Source organism: Nipponia nippon, unplaced genomic scaffold (assembly GCF_047370975.1).
Source record: "Nipponia nippon isolate SJK-2023a ecotype South Korea unplaced genomic scaffold, ASM4737097v1 scaffold_46, whole genome shotgun sequence".
Lineage (NCBI taxonomy): Eukaryota > Metazoa > Chordata > Aves > Pelecaniformes > Threskiornithidae > Nipponia > Nipponia nippon.
The window spans coordinates 1,142,346-1,162,343 of NW_028262365.1; the positions used below are offsets into that span (position 1 = coordinate 1,142,346).

General features: G+C 69.9%; 2 protein-coding genes across 6 annotated transcripts; both read right to left on the bottom strand.

The window, feature by feature from the left end:
* Nucleotides 1-31: 31 nt before the first annotated feature.
* CLASRP (CLK4 associating serine/arginine rich protein) lies at nucleotides 32-8,069 on the bottom strand. Its single transcript, XM_087729787.1, has 20 exons — nucleotides 7,930-8,069; nucleotides 6,725-6,822; nucleotides 6,087-6,188; nucleotides 5,301-5,380; nucleotides 4,980-5,064; nucleotides 4,466-4,611; nucleotides 4,275-4,371; nucleotides 4,003-4,081; nucleotides 3,759-3,832; nucleotides 3,536-3,577; nucleotides 3,202-3,429; nucleotides 2,353-2,604; nucleotides 1,760-1,939; nucleotides 1,633-1,672; nucleotides 814-874; nucleotides 652-710; nucleotides 525-571; nucleotides 350-432; nucleotides 210-234; nucleotides 32-113 (listed from the first exon to the last, which is right to left on the bottom strand). Exons 1-20 carry the CDS (start codon nucleotides 8,026-8,028, stop codon nucleotides 71-73), a joined length of 1,920 nt encoding a protein of 639 aa, XP_087585913.1. The 5' UTR covers nucleotides 8,029-8,069; the 3' UTR covers nucleotides 32-70.
* On the bottom strand, nucleotides 7,930-19,877 carry RELB (RELB proto-oncogene, NF-kB subunit). 5 transcript variants are annotated; one of them, XM_087729793.1, is made up of 11 exons: nucleotides 18,511-18,564; nucleotides 18,056-18,339; nucleotides 17,445-17,893; nucleotides 16,949-17,106; nucleotides 16,697-16,788; nucleotides 16,462-16,593; nucleotides 16,043-16,147; nucleotides 15,529-15,744; nucleotides 13,480-13,548; nucleotides 13,289-13,366; nucleotides 7,930-8,113 (listed from the first exon to the last, which is right to left on the bottom strand). In XM_087729793.1, the coding sequence occupies exons 2-11, from the start codon at nucleotides 18,222-18,224 to the stop codon at nucleotides 7,983-7,985; spliced, it is 1,599 nt and encodes a 532-aa protein (XP_087585919.1). In that variant the 5' UTR covers nucleotides 18,225-18,339; nucleotides 18,511-18,564; the 3' UTR covers nucleotides 7,930-7,982. The 5 variants fall into 5 exon arrangements, with proteins under 5 accessions (XP_087585919.1, XP_087585915.1, XP_087585916.1 ...); XM_087729789.1 differs by lacking the exons at nucleotides 7,930-8,113; nucleotides 18,511-18,564 and adding exons at nucleotides 10,937-11,492; nucleotides 19,737-19,877; XM_087729790.1 differs by lacking the exon at nucleotides 7,930-8,113 and adding an exon at nucleotides 10,937-11,489.
* Nucleotides 19,878-19,998: the final 121 nt, after the last annotated feature.

Consider the following 19,998-nt stretch of genomic DNA (forward strand, 5'->3'; position numbering starts at 1 on the left):
AGTTTCTTCCAGGGGAGAAAACGCAGCGAGAGGCGGGTTTTGCCGTCTTTATTTGCCGGCGGCGGCGCCGTCAGTGCCGGTAGTGAGGGCTGCGGGAGCGGGAACGGGAACGCCTGCGGAAGCGGGGAGACGGGGGGCTGAGAGCGGGGATCCCCGGGGAAGCCCGGCCACCGGGACCCTCACCCGCGGGGCGGGAGAAGGGGACCTACCTCCGGGAGGAGCTGTATTCCCGACCTGCAAGGCAAAGGGAACGCCTTCAGGTGACGCCAGGCCCCTTTTCCACCTTTTTTCCCCCCAAAATACGGCACCTTTTCTTTCCCGAACCCCTTCCCGGGCTCCCGGCACTCACCGTAACGCGGGGACGGGGACCGGCTCTGCCGGCTGTACTGCCTCTCCCACTCTTCCCGCTCCTTTTCCCGGCGTTCTCTCTCCCTGCGGAGAACGGGAAAAAAAAAAAACAAACGAGGGGATCGCGCTGCACCCCGGATCCACCGGATCCACCGGAGGGGCGGGAGAGGATTTACTTCATGCGGATTTTTCGGGCCATGGCTCGCAGCTCGTCCTCCCGCTCCTGCAAGAGGGAAAAACCTCCCGTTAACCGGCTCCGGCGCTCCGCCGCCGCGCCGGCGGCTTCCCCGCGCCCTCCCCTACCTGTCTCTCGTGTTCCTGTTGCAGCATTTTTTCCTGCGCCGCTTTTTTATCGGCTTTAACTGGAAAAAAAAAAAAAAAGAACACAAAACCAAAACGAAAGAAAGAAATGGGAGGGTTTCGGAGGGGGAGCGGAGGGGCCGGGGGAGCGCGGGCGGCGCTTACATTGCCGGTTCAGCGCCTTCTGCATCCGCAGCTTCAGCTTCTCCTGCGGCGTCAGTTTGGGCTGCGAGGAAAGCGGAGCCGCGTGGGAAGGGGACGAGGACGCGGGACGAGGACGCGTTGTAGCCACGCTGGTCCGGTCCGGCGACCCCCCTCCCGCCCCCCCACTCCGGGCTCTCCAAACCTCCCCCCCCACCCCCCCCGCGGCTTCGAGCGCCGGCGCCGGTGACGGCGACGCCTCCGCGCAACCCCCCCAAACCCCTCGGCGGGGTCCGGGTGCCCCTGCCCGCGTCGCCGGGGCTTTCGCCGGTGCTGGCACCCCGTCCCCGAGCGCCCGTGGGTGCTGCGGGGACGAACGCCCGGAAGCCTGAGCCGCTCCCCGCCGCAGCGCCCGCGGCCCCGGGAGGTGGCACCCGCGCCGGGGGACGCGCGGCTACGGCTTGGGGACGCCGGGGTGGCCTGTGGGCTCACGGAAGAGGACGGCCGTGCCCTACGCCCCGTCGGCGGGCGAGGGGCTCCCCCAGCCCCCTGCCACCCTCGCCGGGGACAGCCGCCGGCGCCGGCCTGGACCCAGGGCGCGCAGCCCCCCCGTTTCGCCGCAGATCCCCAGGGGGTTCCCCCACCCACCCGCGCTGCCCGCGGCCCCCGCTCCCGCCCGGCAGCACCCTCCCAGCTCCAAGGAGGGAGCAGGATCGGGGCCCGGACGAGGAGGGGGACGCAGCGGGGCGCGGGGGCACCCGGCGCCGGTCCCGGCACCTCCGTGTCCCTCAGCCTGCTCTGCAGTGATGCCAATTAAACAGGGGAGGTTAAATTCTTACTGACTTTGGCAGCTCCTGTCTCTTTACCAGCAGCAGTGTCAGCCCTAGAAAGGGGAGAAAAACAAAAAGCAAGCGGGGATCGGGGGCGCTCGCCCTCCCCCCGCTGCCCCCCGTTCTTCCCCTCCCCTCACTTTTTCAGTTTCTCCCCCACGGCGGGCGACGCTGCGGGCCTCGGCGGTTTCTCTCGCACGGGAGACGCCGATTTGCTGCGACTTCGGGAATCGCTGAGGCTTCGGCTGCTCCGGCTGCTGCTCCAGTGCCGGCTGGATCTGCCGCCTCGCCGGTAGCGGTCCCCGGACCTGGAACGGCTCCTGCGGACGGGGAGTCAAGGGTGGCGGGGGGGGGGGGGCACCCAAAGGCACCCCGGCAGCGAGCAGAGACGGCGCTGGGGGAGCTGGCGGCCTCCCGCGGCGCCGGGGGTGAAGCCGCCCGCCAGCAGGGACGTTTTCCCCTTTAACACCGGCGAGACGGGTTTTTTTTGGATACGGGGACCAGTGTGGGACTCTCAGTAACAAACTGGGACCAGTCTGGTCCACTCGAGCGGGAGGGAGAGGGCGAGACGCGTGGGCTGGTTCGGCTTGAAGAGGCGGCGGGGGGGGACGGTGCCGCGGCCTCCGGCTGAGCGGGAAGGCGACGAGCCACCGGCGAAGCTCGCCGCGGAGGAGCCCAGTGAAGAACCGGGGTGAAACTGGGAGAAACTGGGAGAGGCGAAGGCAGAGCTCACCTGGAGCGGCGGCGGGAGCTGTAGCGATATCCCCGGTCGGGGGAATAGGATCTGGAACGGCGGCGGCTGTCCCGCGAGCCCCCTCCCGAGTAGCGGCGGCTGCGGCTGCGGGAGCGAGAGTACCGGCGGCTGTGGGAGCGGCAGTAGCGGCTGGAGCGGTGGTAGCCGCCGCCTCGGTGCGAGCGGGAGCTGGAGCGGGAGCTGGAAGACGAGGAGGAGGACGGGGAGGTGGAGGAAGAAGAGGAGCGTCTCCTGGAAGGGAGAGACGGGACGAGCTGTTGGCACGCGGGATGAGCGCCGAGGGGCCGGGCCCCTCGTTGCCCCCAGCACCGGCGGGTGCCGCGCGGCAAGGGCACGGCCGGACCGTGCCAACAGCCCCGCGGGTGCCGGCGGCTGAGCCGTGAGGAGGGAGCGGGAACCTCTCCCCTGCCCCATGCCGCCATCGTGCCGCCAGGTGCAGCCGCGACGGCCTGCGCTCCGCTCGGGGGGCACCAAGCCCCCCGGATCTCCGGCCGTGCCGGGAAAGGAGCCGCGACGGCCGCCCCCATTCCCTCCCCAGGAGCCGGCTCTTTCTTTTAGGGCAGGAGGCGGCTTGATTCGCCCCCAAATTCCAGCCCCTCGATCCCGCCCATCTCCAGGAAGACCCTCGCTGAGCCGGCGAGCCCTGCGCCGGCACGGGTGCGGGTGCCCGCGTGGTTACGTGACGGAGAACCCACCCGCTCCCTCCCGCCGCGTTTCCCCCCGCCTTGAGAAGCGCCAGCAGCCGGGCCACGGCGTCGGGAGCGTCCCCCTGCCAGCGTCTCTGCGGATAAGGGTTGGGAAAGCGAGCCGGATGGGAGAGTTACCGACCGGGACGAGGTGCTATGACCTGCCGCGGCGCTGCCCGGCTGTCCTGGGGCGGAGCGCTGTTTGCCGAGCGCGGTGGTTTTTCCGGGAACGCCGCCGGTTTGCGCCGATGCCGCCGCCGCTTCCTCGTCGCTGCCGCCGAAGCTGGTGATGAAGGTGATCTTCTCCTCGTGACCGGGAGATGGGGTACGGGAACGGGAACGGGATTCGGAGGTGGACTCCGAAGGGGAGCTGCGAGGTGGCGAGGAGGGAGGCGGTTTCAGTTGCCGAAAACGCTCCCCTCCCCAAAACCGCCGGGTGCCAGTTCCCCACCGGCGGCGGGGCCGCGGCCGCTCACCGTTTGTAGGGATCGTAGGTGGGGCTGTCTCTCCGTGCGTAGCTGCGGAAGGAGAGGGCGTTAGGGAAGGAGAAATCGGGAAGACGTCGCCAGGGGACAGAGCTCCCGGCGCCCCGCGCAAGCCGGGACGGGCACGGATGACGCCTGGGACGGATCCGAGCGGACCAAGGCCGCGGCCGAGCTCTGGGAGCCCCGTCCCGGCTGCCGGGCTCGAGGAGCTCACCTGGGCGGGCTGATTTTCCTCCCTTTCAAGCGTTTCTCCCGGAATTCCCTCCTCTGGCGGCGAGAGCGACGGCCCTAGGAGAGCACCTTGAGCTAAGAGACGGGGGCGAAGCCGCCGCGGGCGTTTACCGGCCCCCCACGGGCGACAGAGGTGCCTCTGTCAGCATCGCGGGGGGCCACGCGGCGCCCCGGGAAGCCCCCGGCCCGCTAAAGGCCGAGGCAGAGCCGGCCGGAGCTCCCCTTACCGAATACATCGCCTTTTCCTCTTCCAGGGCTTTGGCGTTTTTAATTGCTTCCGCCTCCTCTTTGTCCTTCCGCAACATCCTTCCCCCACCCCGAAAAAAAAGAGCGACCCTCAATAAACACCGGCGGAAAGGGAGCCTGCGCTCGGGGGAGATCTTTTTTTGGGGGTGCCTCATCCTAGAGACAAGGACGGCCGCGAGGGATTCAGCCCCCGGCGAGAAGGGGAGGCAGCGGCGAGGCTCGGCCGCGTTGCCGGGGCTTTCCCCGGCCGTACCTGACAAAATCGCCCTCCGCCATGCCGTAGGTGGTGGCCTGCTTGTTCAGGTCGGCCACTTGCTCCTGGTTCAACTCGTCCACGTCCACTTCCACATCTGCGGGTCGAGCGCGGGCAGCTCAGCGCACCCCGAGCCGCGCCGCGAGGCAGGGCTCGGCACGGCCGCCGGAGCAGCCCCCTCCCCCCCTTACCGATATCGGGGATGACTTCGTCTTCGTCCGTGTTGCTGTCTTCCTCGGAGTCTTCCTCCTCTCCTCGCTTCTCCAAGGAGTTCTCGAGCTCAGCCACGGTGCTGTCCTCGTACGTGTAGCCGATGGAAGCCTTTTTTTCCGCCAACCTGGGGACAGACACGCTTAGGCCTCGCCCGCCTCTCCCCTCGCGCGCGGCGGCTCCGCGCCGGGGCCGAAAGTTTCCCCGGGGAGAAGAAACCAGCCCTTCCTCCGCCTCCCTCCTCAACCACCGCAGCTTCAGCCCCAGGAACGGGGACAGGGAGGGACCTTTCGGCGCGGAGGCGCAGGGGAGAACGCCAGAGCGTCGCCGAGGGAGGACGGCGCAGCCGGCGGCTGCTCGCTCCCACCCCAGTAGAGGGAAAACTGGGACCAGTTGAAGAGCGGGTGTTTCCGAGGCTGCGGAGCCGCGCTCCCAGCACAGCCCAGGAGGACAGGGACGCGACAACCGTCCTCCGTCACCTCTTCTCGCACTCACTTCTTTTTTTCATCTTCGTTTGGCTTCTGGAGTCCCCCGTAGAGCTCGTCGATGTAGATCTGATAGAGACACTGCTCCTCCGAGACTGCAACCACAGAGGGAAGTTACCAGCCTGCTTTACGCCCGCTTGAGCGAGAACAGCTCCGAGAGCTGATGAACCGCAGCTCGTTAGAGGGGACGCAGCTCTCCCAGCGCTCCGCCACCCCCAGAGCGGGGATGAGACCTCGCCGTGCCCCAAAAGAGCCGGGATTGCCCCCGAATCGCGGGGGCTCGCCCTGTCTCGGCGCGGCCCCGACCCTCCCGCCTGCACGAGACGCTTACTGCCGGCAAAATCGTTCTGCACCAGGCCTCGGTACCGCTCGTAGTTGCACTTTCTCTCATCAGACTCCTGCTCGGGGGAGCTGGAAAGGAGCAAGACGCAGCCGTTGGTGCTCACGAGCCTCTGGGGAGACGGAGGTTCCCCTCTCCCCAAGGGATTTTGGACCGCGGAAAAACCACGGCCTCTTCCCGCTCGGATGGGAGACATCAGGGCTGGGGTTTGCAGGCTGAGGATCAGATCCAGGATTCCTCTGGAAACCCAGCAAAGGGATCCAGCTCCTCTCCAGAGCTCGCGCCGAGGCCGAGGGAACCTGGCTGCTCTCCACGGACCCAGCCCTGGGGCGGGGGGGGGGGGGGAATTTGCTCTCTGCCCCCTCCCCGACTACAGCAGCCCCCCCGTCCAGCCGAGCGTCGCTTCTCTCCAGAGCCGGAGACCCCGCCAGCCTCTGGGGGCTGCGTCGCTGCTTAATTAACTCCCTCGCTCTAATTGTGGCCTTTTCATCACGCCCTCTTGCTACAAAGAGCTCAACTCCCTCCTCTTGAACTTTTTAGGTAGGGAAAAGCCGCTCTGGGGTTCCCCCTGTGCTCCGGCCCTACCCGTCCCTCTGCGCTCGCTCCAGCTTATCCTCCTTGTCCTGGGATCTCTGCGCTGGTCCCAGTACAAAAACAGAGTCTAAAAAGCAGCCCTGCGGCGACGCCGGCTCCGAAACCTCAGCCAACCGCTCCAAAAAAAGCCCCGAAAAGGCCTGAGCCGGCCCCCGGCCGCTCCCGTCGAAGCGGGGTGCTTACATGGGGTTCAGCAAGGGCGGGGTGTACATGGGGATATAATCCAGGTGCGCTCGCACGTCGAAACGGTCGATCATGTTGTTCGTGTCCCCCTGCCAGGGCATCCTGCGGGGCGAAAGGAGGTTGTTAGGGTTGGGGGAGAGGCGGGAAGCCCCCCTCACCCCCCTGAGGAGGAGCAGGGCCCCCCCAGACCCGCACGAACCCCCCCCCCCCCCCCCGCCTTTCGAGCACCGGCGGGCGCGCTGGGCTCTCCTGCGTTAGTCACTCCCGAGCGGGGAGCGGGGGGGAACCGATTCGTTTGCCGCAGCGGCGTCTCCTAGAAGCTCTGGCGGAGGAAGAGGAGGAGCCGAATCCTTTTTATACGGCTTCGAGGAGGAGACACTGGCCCAGATTTCATTCCCCGGGGCGGGAGGGACGCGGGGCTGCGCTACGAGGAGCCGAGAAGCCGGGGACGTGCCGCCAGCCGGGCAAAAATCCTCCCCCCTCCTTCACCCCAAACCCGCGCCGGCGAGGTCGGCGCCTCTCAAAGCCGCTGCGACCGCACGAGAGCCCCCGGGGAAGGTGACGCCTTCGAAGAGGGACCGACCGCTCCTCCCCGAACCCCTCCAGGGAGAACCACGGCCCCGCGCGGGGCTACTCACATGTTGACGGGGCTCTCGGCGGCCAGCGCGACGGCAGAGTCCAGGTGAACCTTGCAGGCGCGGCCGTGCACCTGGAGAAACTGGGCCGGGTCCTTTTTCTAGGAGGAGCAGAAACCCCCGGGGGCGAAAAAGAAATTAAAAAAAGGAATAAAACCACCGAGGGGTAGAAAATAAGGAAGGGGAGCCCCAAGCTTTGGGGAAAAAGGGGAGCCCTGAGCCTCCAGCGCCGGAGAAAAGGGGGAGCGGGAGCCCCAAGCCTCAGGGAAAAGGGGGAACAGGAGCCTCGGGGAAAAGGGGGAGCCCTGAGCCTCCAGCGCTGGGGAAAAGGGGGAGCGGGAGCCCCAAGCCTTGGGGAACAGGGGGAGCCCTGAGCTTTGGGGAAAGGGGGGAGCCCCGAGCCTCAGGGAAAAGGGGGAGCGGGAGCCCTGGGGAAAGCGGGGGAGCCCCGAGCCCTGGGGAAAAGGGGGAGCAGGAGCCTGGAATGACAGGGAAAAAGGAAGCCCTGATTCTCCAGTGCTGGAGAAAAGGGGGAGCCCCGAGCCCTAGGGAAAAGGGGGAGCGGGAGCTCGGAGCCTCAGGAAAAAGGGGGAGCGGGAGCTCGGAGCCTCAGGGAAAAGGGGGAGCAGGAGCTCGGAGCCTCAGGGAAAAGGGGAGCCCTGAGCCCTTGGGAAAAAGGGGAGCAGGAGCCCGGAACAACAGGGAAGAGGGGGAGCCCTGAGCCTCCAGCGCTGGAGAAAAGGGGGAGCGGGAGCCCTGAGCCTTGGGGAAAAGGGGGAGCCTGGAACCTCAAGGAAAAGGAGGAGCCCTGGGCCATGGGGAAAAGGGGGAGCAGGAGCCCTGAGCCTCAGGGAAAAGGGGGAGCCCTGAGGAAAAAGGGGAGCCCCGAGCCTCAGAGAAAAGGGGGAGCCCTGAGGAAAAAGGGGAGCCCTGAGCCTCAGGGAAAAGGGGGAGCAGGAACCCTGAGCCTTGGGAAAAAGCGGGAGCCCCGAGGTTCCAGTGCTGGAGAAAAGGGGGAGCCCTGAGCCCCAGGGAAGAGGGGGAGCCCCGAGCCTCCAGCCCTGGGGAAAAGGGAGAACCCTGAGGAAAAGGGGGAGCGCCCGGGTGGTCCCCAAACGCCCCCGGCGCACCCCAAATCGGGGCCCACCGAGGGACGGTGAGGGGCCACCGCCGTCCCCGGGGAAGGGACGAGGACGGGGGCCACTCACGATCTTCTCGTAGTACTCCCTGCGGCGTTCCGCTCGCTTCTTATAATCCACCATCATCCCCCGCAGCTTGCGCTCGTGTTTGCGGGCCTCGTGCCACATCCTGGCGTCCCCCGGCTGTCACCGGGCCGGCGGGGCTCCTGCCGGGCGCCGGGGAGGAAGAGGAGCTCGGATGGTTGTTCCCTGCCTGAGGGTGGAAGGCTGCGTTAGGGGGGGGACCCCTGGGGCGGGGACACCGGGAACCCCCCCGGGGTGGGGACACCGGGCACCCCCCCGGGGCTGGGGGACAGGGCCACCTCCCGGGATGGGGACACTGGGCACCCCCGGGGCTGGAGGGGGACAAGGACGCCCCCGGGGCGGGGACACCGGGCACCTCCTGGGGCTGGGGGCACGGACACCCCCGGGGTGGGGATACTGGGACCCGCCGGGGCTGGGGACACTGGGAACCCCCCCGGGATTGGGGACGGGGACACCGGGAACCCCCGGGGCTTGCGGGGGGAGGACAGGGCCACCCCTGGCGTGGGGACACCAGGAACCCCCCGGGGCTGGGAGAGGGAACAGGGCCACCCCCCGGGACAGGGCCACCGGGGCTGGGGGACAGGGCCACCCCCCGGGGCTGGGGCCACCGGGAAGCCACCGGGGCTGGGGGACAGGGCCACCCCCCGGGGCTGGGGCCACCGGGCACCTCCCGGGGCTGGGAGGGGGGACAGAGCCACCCCCCGGGGCTGGGGACACCGGGACCCCCCGGGACTGGGGGGGGACTGGACACACCGGGCACCCCCCAGGCCTTGCGGCGGGACAGGGCCGCCCCCGGCGCCCCGGGCGCAGGCCGCGGGTGAGTCCCGCCGCCAAGGCCGCACCGTGACCGGTAGCCGCTGCCCCGGTGGGGGGGGGGGGGGCCCACACGGGGGGATTTGGGGGGGGGGGGAACCCATGGGTGGAGGCGGCCCCGCCGCCATTATTCACTCACCGCCGGGCCCGCCGCCATGGAGCGACCCGGAAGCGGAAGTGAGGGGTGGGTGAAGGGGCGGGGCGCTGCGCATTGGGGCGGGGTGACGTGGCGGGTGGGCGGGGGCAGAGGGGCGGGGCAGAGGGGCGGGGCCTGTGGCGAGGGCGGGGCCGGGGCAGCGGGGCCGGGGCTGGTCCCTATCCCAGGGCTATACTGGGCTCTACTGGGCCAGGCTGGTCCTCGTACTGGTCCCGGTTCCAGGGCTCTACTGGGCCAGGCTGGTCCCCGTGCTGGTCCCAGTCCCAGTGGGATACTGGGCCAGGCTGGGCCTGGTGCTGGCCCCAGTCCCTGGACTATACTGGGGCGGACTGGTCCCCGTGCTGGTCCCAGTCCCAGGGCTATACTGGGCCAGGCTGGGCCCGGTGCTGGTCCCAGTCCCAGTGGGATACTGGGCCAGGCTGGTCCCAGTGCTGGTCCCAGTTCCCGGACTATACTGGGCCAGGCTGGTCCTTGTACTGGTCCCAGTTCCAGTGCGATACTGGGCCAGGCTGGACCCGGTGCTGGTCCCAGTCCCCGGGCTATACTGGGCTAGGCTGGTCCCGGTGCTGGTCCCAGTCCCTGGGCTATACTGGGCCAGGCTGGTCCCCGTCCTTGGGCTATACTGGGGCAGACTGGTCCCGGTGCTGGTCCCAGTCCCTGGGCTATACTGGGCAGGCTGGTCCCCGTCCTTGGGCTATACTGGGCCAGGCTGGTCCCAGTCCCAGGGCAATACTGGGCCAAGCTGGTCCTGGTCCCAGTCCCCAAGGGATACTGGGCCAGGCTGGCCCTGGTGCTGGTCCCAGTTCCAGGGGGATACTGGGCTAGGCTGGTCCTGGTGCTGGTCCCAGTTCCAGGGGGATACTGGGCCAGGCTGGTCCCAGTTCCAGGGGGATATTGGGCCAGGCTGATCCCAGTCCCAGGGCTATACTGGGCAGACTGGTCCTGGTCCTAGTGCCAGGGCTATACTGGGCAGACTGGTCCTGGTCCCAATCCCAATTCTATACTGGGCAGACTGGTCCCAGTCCCGGTCCCAGTCCCAGGGCTATACTGGGCAGACTGGTCTCAATTCCAGGGGGATATTGGGCCAGACTGGTCCTGGTCCCAGTCCTGGTCTCAGTCCCAGGGCTATACTGGGCAGACTGGTCCCAGTTCCAGTCCTAGTCCCAGTTCTATACCGGGCAGACTGGCCCCAGTCCCAATCACCGTTCTATACTGGGGAGACTGGTCCCAGTGCCAGTGCCATACTGGTGCCAGTCCCAGTGCCAGTGCCATACTGGGCAGACTGGTCCCAGTGCCATACTGGGCAGACTGGTGCCAGTCCCAGTGCCAGTCCCATACTGGGCAGACCGGTCCCAGTGCCATACTGGGCAGACTGGTACCAGTGCCAGTGCCATACTGGGCAGACTGGTGCCAGTCCCAGTGCCAGTCCCATACTGGGCAGACCGGTCCCAGTGCCATACTGGGCAGACTGGTCCCAGTGCCAGTGCCATACTGGGCAGACTGGTGCCAGTCTCAGGGCTATACCGGGCAGACTGGTCCCAGTCCCATACTGGGCAGACTGGTCCCAGTGCCAGTGCCATACTGGGCAGACTGGTCCCAGTCTCAGGGCTATACCGGGCAGACTGGTCCCAGTCCCATACTGGGCAGACAGGTCCCAGTGCCAGTGCCAGTGCCATACTGGGCAGACTGGTACCATTGCCAGTCCCATACTGGGCAGACTGGTCCCAGTCTCAGGGCTATACTGGGCAGACTGGTCCCAGTCTCAGGGCTATACCGGGCAGACTGGTCCCAGTGCCAGTGCCAGTCCCATACTGGGCGGACTGGTGCCATTGCCAGTCCCATACTGGGCAGACTGGTCCCAGTGCCAGCCGGGCCCCCCTGCCCCAGACCAACCCCAGCGCCGGGGCGCGGCCGGTGCTTCCCAACGGGGACTTCCAGTGCGAACCAGTTCTCCCAGTATCCCCAGTCCCCCCCTCCCCAAGGGCAGGACCAGGCGGGCGATGGCGGCCATGGCTTTATTCCCCCCCCCCGGTCCCCGGCGCGGGGGGGCTGAGGGCCCGCGGGCCCGGTGGCTCGCGCCCCCCCCCCCCCGGTAGCCACCCCGGTGGCCACCGCAGGGCCCCCCCCTATAAATATAGTGCAAAGCGGGGCGCTGGCGGGGGGGGGGGGCCACCTTCCCGGGGGGCTCCTTGCCGCCCCGGCGGGGCCAGCCGGGCCGGGGCAGGGGCGGGGGGTGGGTGCTGGGGACCCCCCCCCCCGGTGAGGGGGGGGTTTTGGGGTGCTGGGGGGGGGGGGAGGGGGCTCAGACGTCCCCCAGGCGCAGGTCGGTCTCCTTGGAGGGCCCGGGGAACATGGGGGGGCCCCCCAGGCTGGCGGTGGGGTGGGGGTCGGCGAAGGGGGGGCGGCGGGGGGGGAAGCGGGGGGCTCGGCCAGCAGCTCGGGGCCCGGGAAGTCCGTTTGGGGGTACGGGGGGGGGGGCAGCCCCTCGCGCAGGAGGTTTGGGGGGGCGAAGGGGAGGTAGAGGGGGGCAGGGCCTCCGAGGGTTCCGGCTCCCCGGCGAAGAGGGCGAAGGCGTCTTCTGGGGGGGGGAGGGGAGGGGGGTTAGGGGGGGCTGGGGGGGGTCCTCCTGACCCCCCCCCCCCCCCCCCCGGCCCCCCGGGGCGGGGCTTGGTTTTGGGGGTCCCCCCAGGGCTGCTCCCAGGGCTGGGGGTGACCCTGGGCACTCGAGGACCCCTCCCAAACCCTGGGGTGGCCTTAGGGACCCCTCCCAGCCCCCGGGTGACCCCTGGGCTCTTGGGGACCCCTCCCAACCCCGGGGTGACCCCTGGGGACCCCTCCCAACCCCAGGGGGTGACGTTGGGGACCCCTCCCAAAGCCCAGGGTGCCCTTGGGGGCTTGGGGACCCCTCCCAACCCCAGGGGGTGACGTTGGGGACCCCTCCCAACCCCGGGGTGACCCCTGGGGACCCCTCCCAGCCCCAGGGGTGACCCTGGGCACTTGGGGACCCCTCCCAAACCCTGGGGTGGCCTTAGAGACCCCTCCCAACCCCGGGGGTGACCCCTGGGGACCCCTCCCAACCCCAGGGGGTGACATTGGGGACCCCTCCCAAAGCCCAGGGTGCCCTTGGGGGCTTGGGGACCCCTCCCAACCCCAGGGGGTGACGTTGGGGACCCCTCCCAACCCCGGGGTGACCCCTGGGGACCCCTCCCAGCCCCGGGGGTGACCCTGGGCTCTTGGGGACCCCTCCCAAACCCTGGGGTGGCCTTAGGGACCCCTCCCAGCCCCGGGGGTGACCCTGGGGACCCCTCCCAGCCCCCGGGTGACCCCTGGGCTCTTGGGGACCCCTCCCAACCCCGGGGTGACCCCTGGGGACCCCTCCCAACCCCAGGGGGTGACATTGGGGACCCCTCCCAAAGCCCAGGGTGCCCTTGGGGGCTTGGGGACCCCTCCCAACCCCAGGGGGTGACGTTGGGGACCCCTCCCAACCCCGGGGTGACCCCTGGGGACCCCTCCCAGCCCCAGGGGTGACCCTGGGCACTTGGGGACCCCTCCCAAACCCTGGGGTGGCCTTAGAGACCCCTCCCAACCCCGGGGGTGACCCCTGGGGACCCCTCCCAAACCCCGGGGGTGACCCCTGGGGACCCCTCCCAGCCCCGGGGGGTGACATTGGGGACCCCTCCCAAAGCCCAGGGTGCCCTTGGGGGCTTGGGGACCCCTCCCAACCCCAGGGGGTGACGTTGGGGACCCCTCCCAAAGCCCAGGGTGCCCTTGGGGGCTTGGGGACCCCTCCCAACCCCAGGGGGGGACGTTGGGGACCCCTCCCAACCCCGGGGTGACCCCTGGGGACCCCTCCCAGCCCCAGGGGTGACCCTGGGCTCTTGGGGACCCCTCCCAAACCCTGGGGTGGCCTTAGAGACCCCTCCCAACCCCGGGGGTGACCCTGGGGACCCCTCCCAACCCCGGGGTGACCCCTGGGGACCCCTCCCAGCCCCGGGGGTGACCCTGGGCTCTTGGGGACCCCTCCCAAACCCTGGGGTGGCCTTAGGGACCCCTCCCAGCCCCGGGGGTGACCCTGGGGACCCCTCCCAACCCTGGGGTGACCCCTGGGCACTTGGGGACCCCTCCCAACCCCGGGGTGACCCCTGGGGACCCCTCCCAACCCCAGGGGGTGACATTGGGGACCCCTCCCAAACCCCAGGGTGCCCTTGGGGGCTTGGGGACCCCTCCCAGCCCCGGGCGTGACCCCAGCGCCATCTCCCACCCTTGGGGGGGGGGCTCTTCTGACGCCCCCCCCTCCCCCCCCAGCACCCACCAAGCCCCCTCCCCCCCCCCCCCCCGGGACCCCAACACCCCCCCCCCCCCCCGGGACCCCACCTGCGGGCGGCAGCGGCGCGAAGTGATCCATGTATCCCGGCGGCTTCCTCCTCCGCTTGGCTTCGATCCCGTAGGGATCTGCGGGGAGGGGGCGCGGGGTGAGGGACCCATCACGGGGGGGGGGGTGGGGGGTGGGGGTCCCCCCGGTAGTGGGTGCTCCCCCCCGCGGGGGGGTCCCTGCCGGCACCCACCTGAGCCCGAGAGCTCCTCCAGGACGTCGGGCATCCCCCGCTTCCGCTTCACGTTCACCCCGTAGGCGTCTGCGGGCGGCGACGGGGCCGTCAGCAGCGCCCGCGGTCCCCAGCCCGGCCGCGGGTCACCCCGGCCGTGTCCCCAACCCGGAGAGACCCCTCCCCGCCCCGCTGGCCTCGGCCCCGTCCCCATCCCGGGGACCTGTCCCCATCCCGGGGGCCACATCCTGACCCCAGGGCCCTGTCCCCGCTCCGTGTCCCCATCCCAGGGACCTGTCCCCATCCTGACCCCAGGGTCCTGTCCCCACTGCGTGTCCCTGTCCTTCAAGCCCTGTCCCCATCCCAGGGACCTGTCCCCATCCCAGGGGCCATATCCTGACCCCAGGGTCCTGTCCCCACCCTGTGTCCCCATCCCAGGGGACATATCCTGACCCCAGGGTCCTGTCCCCACTCCCCCGGGGACCTGTCCCCACTCCATGTCCCCATCCCGGGGACCTGTCCCCATCCCAGGGGCCATATCCTGACCCCAGGGTCCTGTCCCCACTCCCCCGGGGACCTGTCCCCACTCCGTGTCCCCATCCCGGGGACCTGTCCCCATCCCAGGGGCCACATCCTGACCCCAGGGTCCTGTCCCCACTCCCCCGGGGACCTGTCCCCATCCCGGGGGCCACATGCCGACCCCTGGGGTCCTGTCCCCACCCCGTGTCGCCATCCCAGGGACCTGTCCCCATCCCAGGGGCCACATCCTGACCCCAGGGTGCTGTCCCCACTCCGTGCCCCCATCCCTGGGACCTGTCCCCATCCCGACCCCAGGGTCCTGTCCCCACTCCGTGTCCCCATCCCGGGGACCTGTCCCCATCCCGTGGGCCATATCCTGACCCCAGGGTCCTGTCCCCACTCCCCCGGGGACCTGTCCCCACTCCGTGTCCCCATCCCGGGGACCTGTCCCTAATCCCATGGGCCACATCCTGACCCCAGGGTCCTGTCCCCATCCCGGGGGCCACATCCCAACCCCAGGGTCCTGTCCCCACCCTGTGTCCCCATCCCGGGGACCTGTCCCCATCCCAGGGGCCACATCCCAACCCCGGGGTCCTGTCCCCACCCTGTGTCCCCATCCCGGGGACCTGTCCCCATCCTGGGGGCCACATCCTGACCCCCGCGGTCCTGGACCCACTCCGTGTCCCTGTCCCCACCCTGTGTCCCCATCCCAGGGACCCGTCCGTAATCCCATGGGCCACATCCTGACCCCAGGGTCCTGTCCCCACTCCGTGTCCCCATCCAGGGGGCCTGTCCCCCTGTCCCCAATCCCGTGGGCCACATCCTGACCCCAGGGTCCTGTCCCCCCCCGTGTCCCCATCCCGGGGACCCGTCCCCAATCCCATGAGCCACATCCTGACCCCAGGGTCCTGTCCCCCCCCGTGTCCCCATCCCGGGGACCTGTCCCCATCCCAGGGTCCTGTCCCCACCCCGTGTCCCCATCCCGGGGACCTGTCCCCATCCCAGGGGCCACATCCCAACCCCGGGGTCCTGTCCCCACCCTGTGTCCCCATCCCGGGGACCTGTCCCCATCCTGGGGGCCACATCCTGACCCCCGCGGTCCTGGACCCACTCCGTGTCCCTGTCCCCACCCTGTGTCCCCATCCCAGGGACCCGTCCGTAATCCCATGGGCCACATCCTGACCCCTGGGGTCCTGTCCCCACCCCATGTCGCCATCCCAGGGACCTGTCCCCAATCCCAAGGGCCACATCCCAACCCCAGGGTCCTGTCCCCACCCTGTGTCCCCATCCCGGGGACCCGTCCGTAATCCCATGGGCCACATCCTGACCCCAGGGTCCTGTCCCCACTCCGTGTCCCCATCCAGGGGGCCTGTCCCCCTGTCCCCAATCCCATGGGCCACATCCTGACCCCAGGGTCCTGTCCCCACCCCGTGTCCCCATCCCGGGGACCCGTCCCCAATCCCATGAGCCACATCCTGACCCCGGGGGGGGTCCCGTCCCCACCCCGTGGCCCTATCCCCCGCCTCCCAGGGTACGTGGCCGCGTGGCTACCGTGGTCCTTGGGCAAGTAGGTGAAGCGGAAGGACTCGCTGCAGACGCTGTCGGTGAGGCGCTGCAGGAAGACCTCCACCTCCACGGGCTCGGCCAGCTCCAGGTGCTGGTACGGCGGCGTTTTGAAGACGATGGCGACCTGGCGGTGCACGTCGGCCTGCGAGAAATCCGCCCGCGCCTCCCACGTCTCCTTCCGGAAAACCACCGCGATGTCCTCTGCGGGGATTGAGGGGGGGGGGGGGAGGGGTGTCAACGAGGCAACGGGACCCTCCCCTCCCCCCCCCCCGCCACCCCCAAAGTCGCCTACCGACGCTTGGGGTCCCCCCTCCAGCACCCAGGGGTGCTCGGGAGCCCGGGGGAGGTGGCGGCTCCCATTTGGATCCAAGCCCCAAAACTTTCCAACGGCTCCGGTGTTCGTCACCCCCCTCCGCCCCCGTTCCTGCCTTCCCGGGGGATAATTTGGCCCCCGCGGGGTTGCAGGGCTCCCAGTTTGCTCCCAGTTTGTTCCCAGTACCTTTCTGGACCTTGTCGCAGAGCAGGTAGAGCTCCTCGCCGCCCGTACAGGGACCGCTCTCCTTGTTCATCCGGCAAATCCGCAGCTCCGAGGTGTTGGTGGACTCTGCGGGCAGCGGCACGGCTCAGGCTGTGAGCCGGCGGCTTCCAAACCGCCCAAGGCATCGCACCGGCACCGGGCATCCAACCGGGATGGGGCACCGGGACCAGGCTCGGGGATATTCCCGTCGGGATCGCCTCTTCCCGACCAGCCATCGCACAAGGGTTCCAGCCCCGTGGGACCAACCCCGGCCAAATCCCGCACCCTGAGCCGAGCCCCGGCGAGGAACCGGCTGCCGCAGCCTCACCACCCATCCCATCCCGGAGCAGGGAGGGTTCTGGTAGCCACGGTGGCCACGAAGCCCCCCCACAACCACCTACTCTTGTCGAAAATGGGCTCCGAAAGCACGGGGTTGAGGTGCCGCGTCTGCCCGGAGCTGTCCTTGTAGGAAGCTTGGAAGCAAATCCTCACCACATTCATGTCCACCTCCTGATGGTTCTTGAGGGAACCGGCTGGGGGAGCGGAGAGGGGACGCTCAGCGGGCGCGGGGACGGTCCCACGGGATCCGGATCCCCCGCGCCGATCGGGACGGCTCCGCTTGAGCCCTCCCCTCACCTTTGAAGGGGTCGATTCCCAACTGCAGCTTCTTCTCTATCGCCGCCTCGATCTCCTTCTTCTTCACGCACTGGATGCCCAGGTTGCTAAAGCTGCCGCGGAGCAGAGAGGTGCTGCGGGGGCGGCTCCCCCCACCCGAATTCCCAGGGGATCCAAGGCCCCTCCCAACCTCCCGCCGCCCAGGAAACCCCCCAAAAACCGCGCCGGCGCCGCTCCCTGCCGACGGCGGACCTCGTCCCGCCGATCGCGTACCTGTGCTTGGGGTTGGTCTGGGGTTTGAGGATGACCTCGCAGAGCCCGTTGCTGCAGTCCTTGCCCACCAGGCCGTGGGGATGGACGCGGTGAGGCCAGTCCTTCCACACCAAACACGCCGTCACCTTCACCTCGGGGATGGCGTGGCAGTTCTGCAGCTGCGGTGAGGCGAGCCCTCAGCGCGACGCCGGCTACGCCGACGCGGGGAAAGCACCCTGACGCGGGGGCTCTAGCACCCGCTGGGGTCCGAACACCCCCCGCCCATGGCACCGCCGCACAGCGGGCGGGCGCCTTCCGGCACCCGCCGCCGCAGGGAGACACGAGCCCACGGGAGGCCCCTACGCTGAAGGATGGGGACAGCACCCGTGGGGCTCCTGCATCCCCCTGGCACCCACGGGGGTCTGGCGGTCCCCCAGCACCCTTTTGCCACCCCTAACCTCAACCCGCCCGCCCCGGGCTGCCTCCGAGCCGGGCACCGGCCGCGCGGCACGCTCACCTCGATGGCCGGCAGCGTCTTGCTGGCGTCGGTGCTGCTCTCGCCCAGGATGCTGCCGGCCGAGCGGCCCTCGCACTCGTAGCGGAAGCGCATGCCCCGCTGCTTGGGCTGCTCCGTGATCACCAGTTTGGGCGGCTCCAGGAGCTCCTCCAGAGACCAGCGGTGCCGCCCGCCGGTGCCCGGCGTGCCCAGCTTGGGTGACAGCGAGAGGGTGCTGAGGCTCTGGGCGAGCTGCGGGGAGCGCGTGTTGGCCGGCAGCACCGCGGCGCCGTAGGGTGCCAGTCCGGCTGCCAGCGGGCAGGGCTCAGGTGGGTGCAGTGGCCGGGCGGCCACCACAGGGCTAGAACCGCGAGCCACCAGCTTAGCCGAGCCTTTGGGCAACGCTTTGGGCAGGACGGGGGCCGGATCCGGCTGGAAACCGTCCTCCTTCATGACCTCTTCGATAATCTCTGCGGGATGAGGAGGGCGTCAGGGCGGCCCCGGGACGGGGGGGACCCCCGAGTCCCCGGTGAGACCCCTCCGGGCTTGCCGTGACCCCCCCCCCTGTTTGCCCCGAGCCAGGGGAGGGGACAGGACCGGCCGGATCCTGCCTCGTTTCCACCCACAAATACCTCCTTTGCGCTCAGGACAGAAGACGGAGCGGCCATCGGCAGGGGACGAGATGCCCCATCCCCTCCCCTCGACCCCATCGCATCCCCACGGGGGGGTTCGCTGCAGAGCTCTGCACCCCAAATCCTGCTCACGGCCCCGGGGAAGGATGGATCCGGCCACTCCAGGCATGCGAAAAGGGGGGGTCCTGAAGCTCCAGAATCCTGCTCTGGCCGAGGTGCCCCAAAAACACACGGCAAAACTTACCGGCTGCCCGCGCACCTCGGGGTCCACTCACCTAAATCGTCTGCGAAGGTGAAAAAAACCAAACCCTGAGTCTCCCTCCAGCACCTCCCCGAGCCGTGGGGGGCCTTGAGGGGGACCCCCAGGCTGCAGGGGACATGCTGGGATCGCCTCCGGTATTGGGGTCACAGATCGGGAGGGGACAGCGGGATCTCGGGGTGGGTGGGGGTCTCACCGGTCACGGGTGCGGCGTGCGCCATGGCCAGGCCGGGATCCTGCAGGGCAGCTCCTGCGGGGATGCGCCGCTGTCACCCCGGGGAGCAGGACTTGGGGGGCGGGGGGGCGCAGCGTCCCCAGCGAAGGGATCAGAGCTCCCCCAGAAGAGGGACCGGGGGACCCTCAGGACCATACCCACCCCCAGGAGAGAAACGAAGAGATCCCCAGGACCAGGATCCACCCAAAGAAGGGAGCAGGGGGTCCCCGGGACCGTGACACCTCCCGAGAACAGGGCCTGCCCTGCCTTGCCAGTGCCAGGGGGTCCCCAAGCCCCCCACAGGGCACGAAATGGGGGTCCCTGGGACCGGGACACCCCCCAAGGACAGGGCCTGCCCCCCCTTAGCAGTGCCAGGGGGTCCCCAAGCCCCCCCCCAAACCCCCAGGGCACGAACCGGGGGTCCCTGGGACTGTGACACCTCCCGAGGACGGGGCCTGACCCCCCTTAGCGGTGCCAGGGGGTCCCCAAGCCCCCCCCCCCAAACCCCCAGGGCACGAACTGGGGGTCCCCAGGACCGTGACACCCCCCCTTAGCAGTGCCAGGGGGTCCCCAAGCCCCCCCCAAACCCCCAGGGCACGAACCAGGGGTCCCCGGGACCGTGACACCCCCCAAGGACAGCGCCTGACCCCCCTTAGCAGTACTAGGGGGTCCCCACCCCACCCCCAGGGCACAAACTGGGGGTCCCCGGGACCGTGACACCCCCCAAGGACAGGGCCTGTCCCCCCTTAGCGGTACCACGGGGTCCCCAAGCCCCCCCAAACCCCCAGGGCACGAACTGGGGGTCCCCAGGAGCGTGACACCCCCCTTAGCGGTGCCAGGGGGTACCCAAGCCCCCCCAAACCCCCAGGGCACGAACCGGGGGTCCCCGGGACCGTGACACCCCCCAAGGACAGGGCCTAACCCCCCTTGCCGGTGCCAGGGGGTCCCCACCCCCCAGGGCACGAACCGGGGGTCCCCGCGACCACGCCCCCCCCCCCCCCCCGTTCCCACCCTCCCGGGCGGGCCTCCCCCGGGTCACCCCCCCCCCCAGAAGCAACCGGTTGCCTCAGCCCCTCCCCGGGTAGGCCCCGACCCCTCCTCAGGCCCCGACCCCCCTCGTTCCCGGTTGCCCCCCTGCCCCCCCAGGCGGATCCCGGCTCCCCCCTCCCCGGGGCGGTTCCCCCCTCCGCTGCCGGGGCCGGGCTCACCGAGCGGCAGGGCCATGTCGTCGTCGTCCCCCCCCCGCCGCCACCGCCGCCGCCGCTACCGGAGCCCGAGGCCGCGCGGCCGCCGTAGCTGGAAATCCCCGCGCGGGCGGCGCCGCCATTGGCTGCGGCCGCTGAGGTCACCGCCGCGGGGCGGGCCGGGAAACCCCGCGCGGGCGGCGCCGCTATTGGCGGCCGGCGGTGACGTCGCCGCCGAAGGGGCGGAGCCTGTAGCGGAGGGGGCGGGTGAGTGGGTGGTTTCTCG

Excerpts from the sequence above, each read along its gene's own strand:
- CLASRP (XM_087729787.1), bottom strand. The coding sequence starts at position 8,028 with ATGTGGCACGAGGCCCGCAAACACGAGCGCAAGCTGCGGGGGATGATG. Across the intron at positions 4,372-4,465 it reads CGAAGTCATCCCCGATATCG|ATGTGGAAGTGGACGTGGAC; the intron begins GTAAGGGGGGGA and ends CTCGACCCGCAG. Across the intron at positions 572-651 it reads AACAGGAACACGAGAGACAG|GAGCGGGAGGACGAGCTGCG; the intron begins GTAGGGGAGGGC and ends TCCCTCTTGCAG.
- RELB (XM_087729789.1), bottom strand. The coding sequence starts at position 18,224 with ATGCCTGGAGTGGCCGGATCCATCCTTCCCCGGGGCCGTGAGCAGGAT. Across the intron at positions 17,894-18,055 it reads CTGTCCTGAGCGCAAAGGAG|AGATTATCGAAGAGGTCATG; the intron begins GTATTTGTGGGT and ends CTCATCCCGCAG. Across the intron at positions 17,107-17,444 it reads AGACGCTGCCGGCCATCGAG|CTGCAGAACTGCCACGCCAT; the intron begins GTGAGCGTGCCG and ends GCCTCACCGCAG.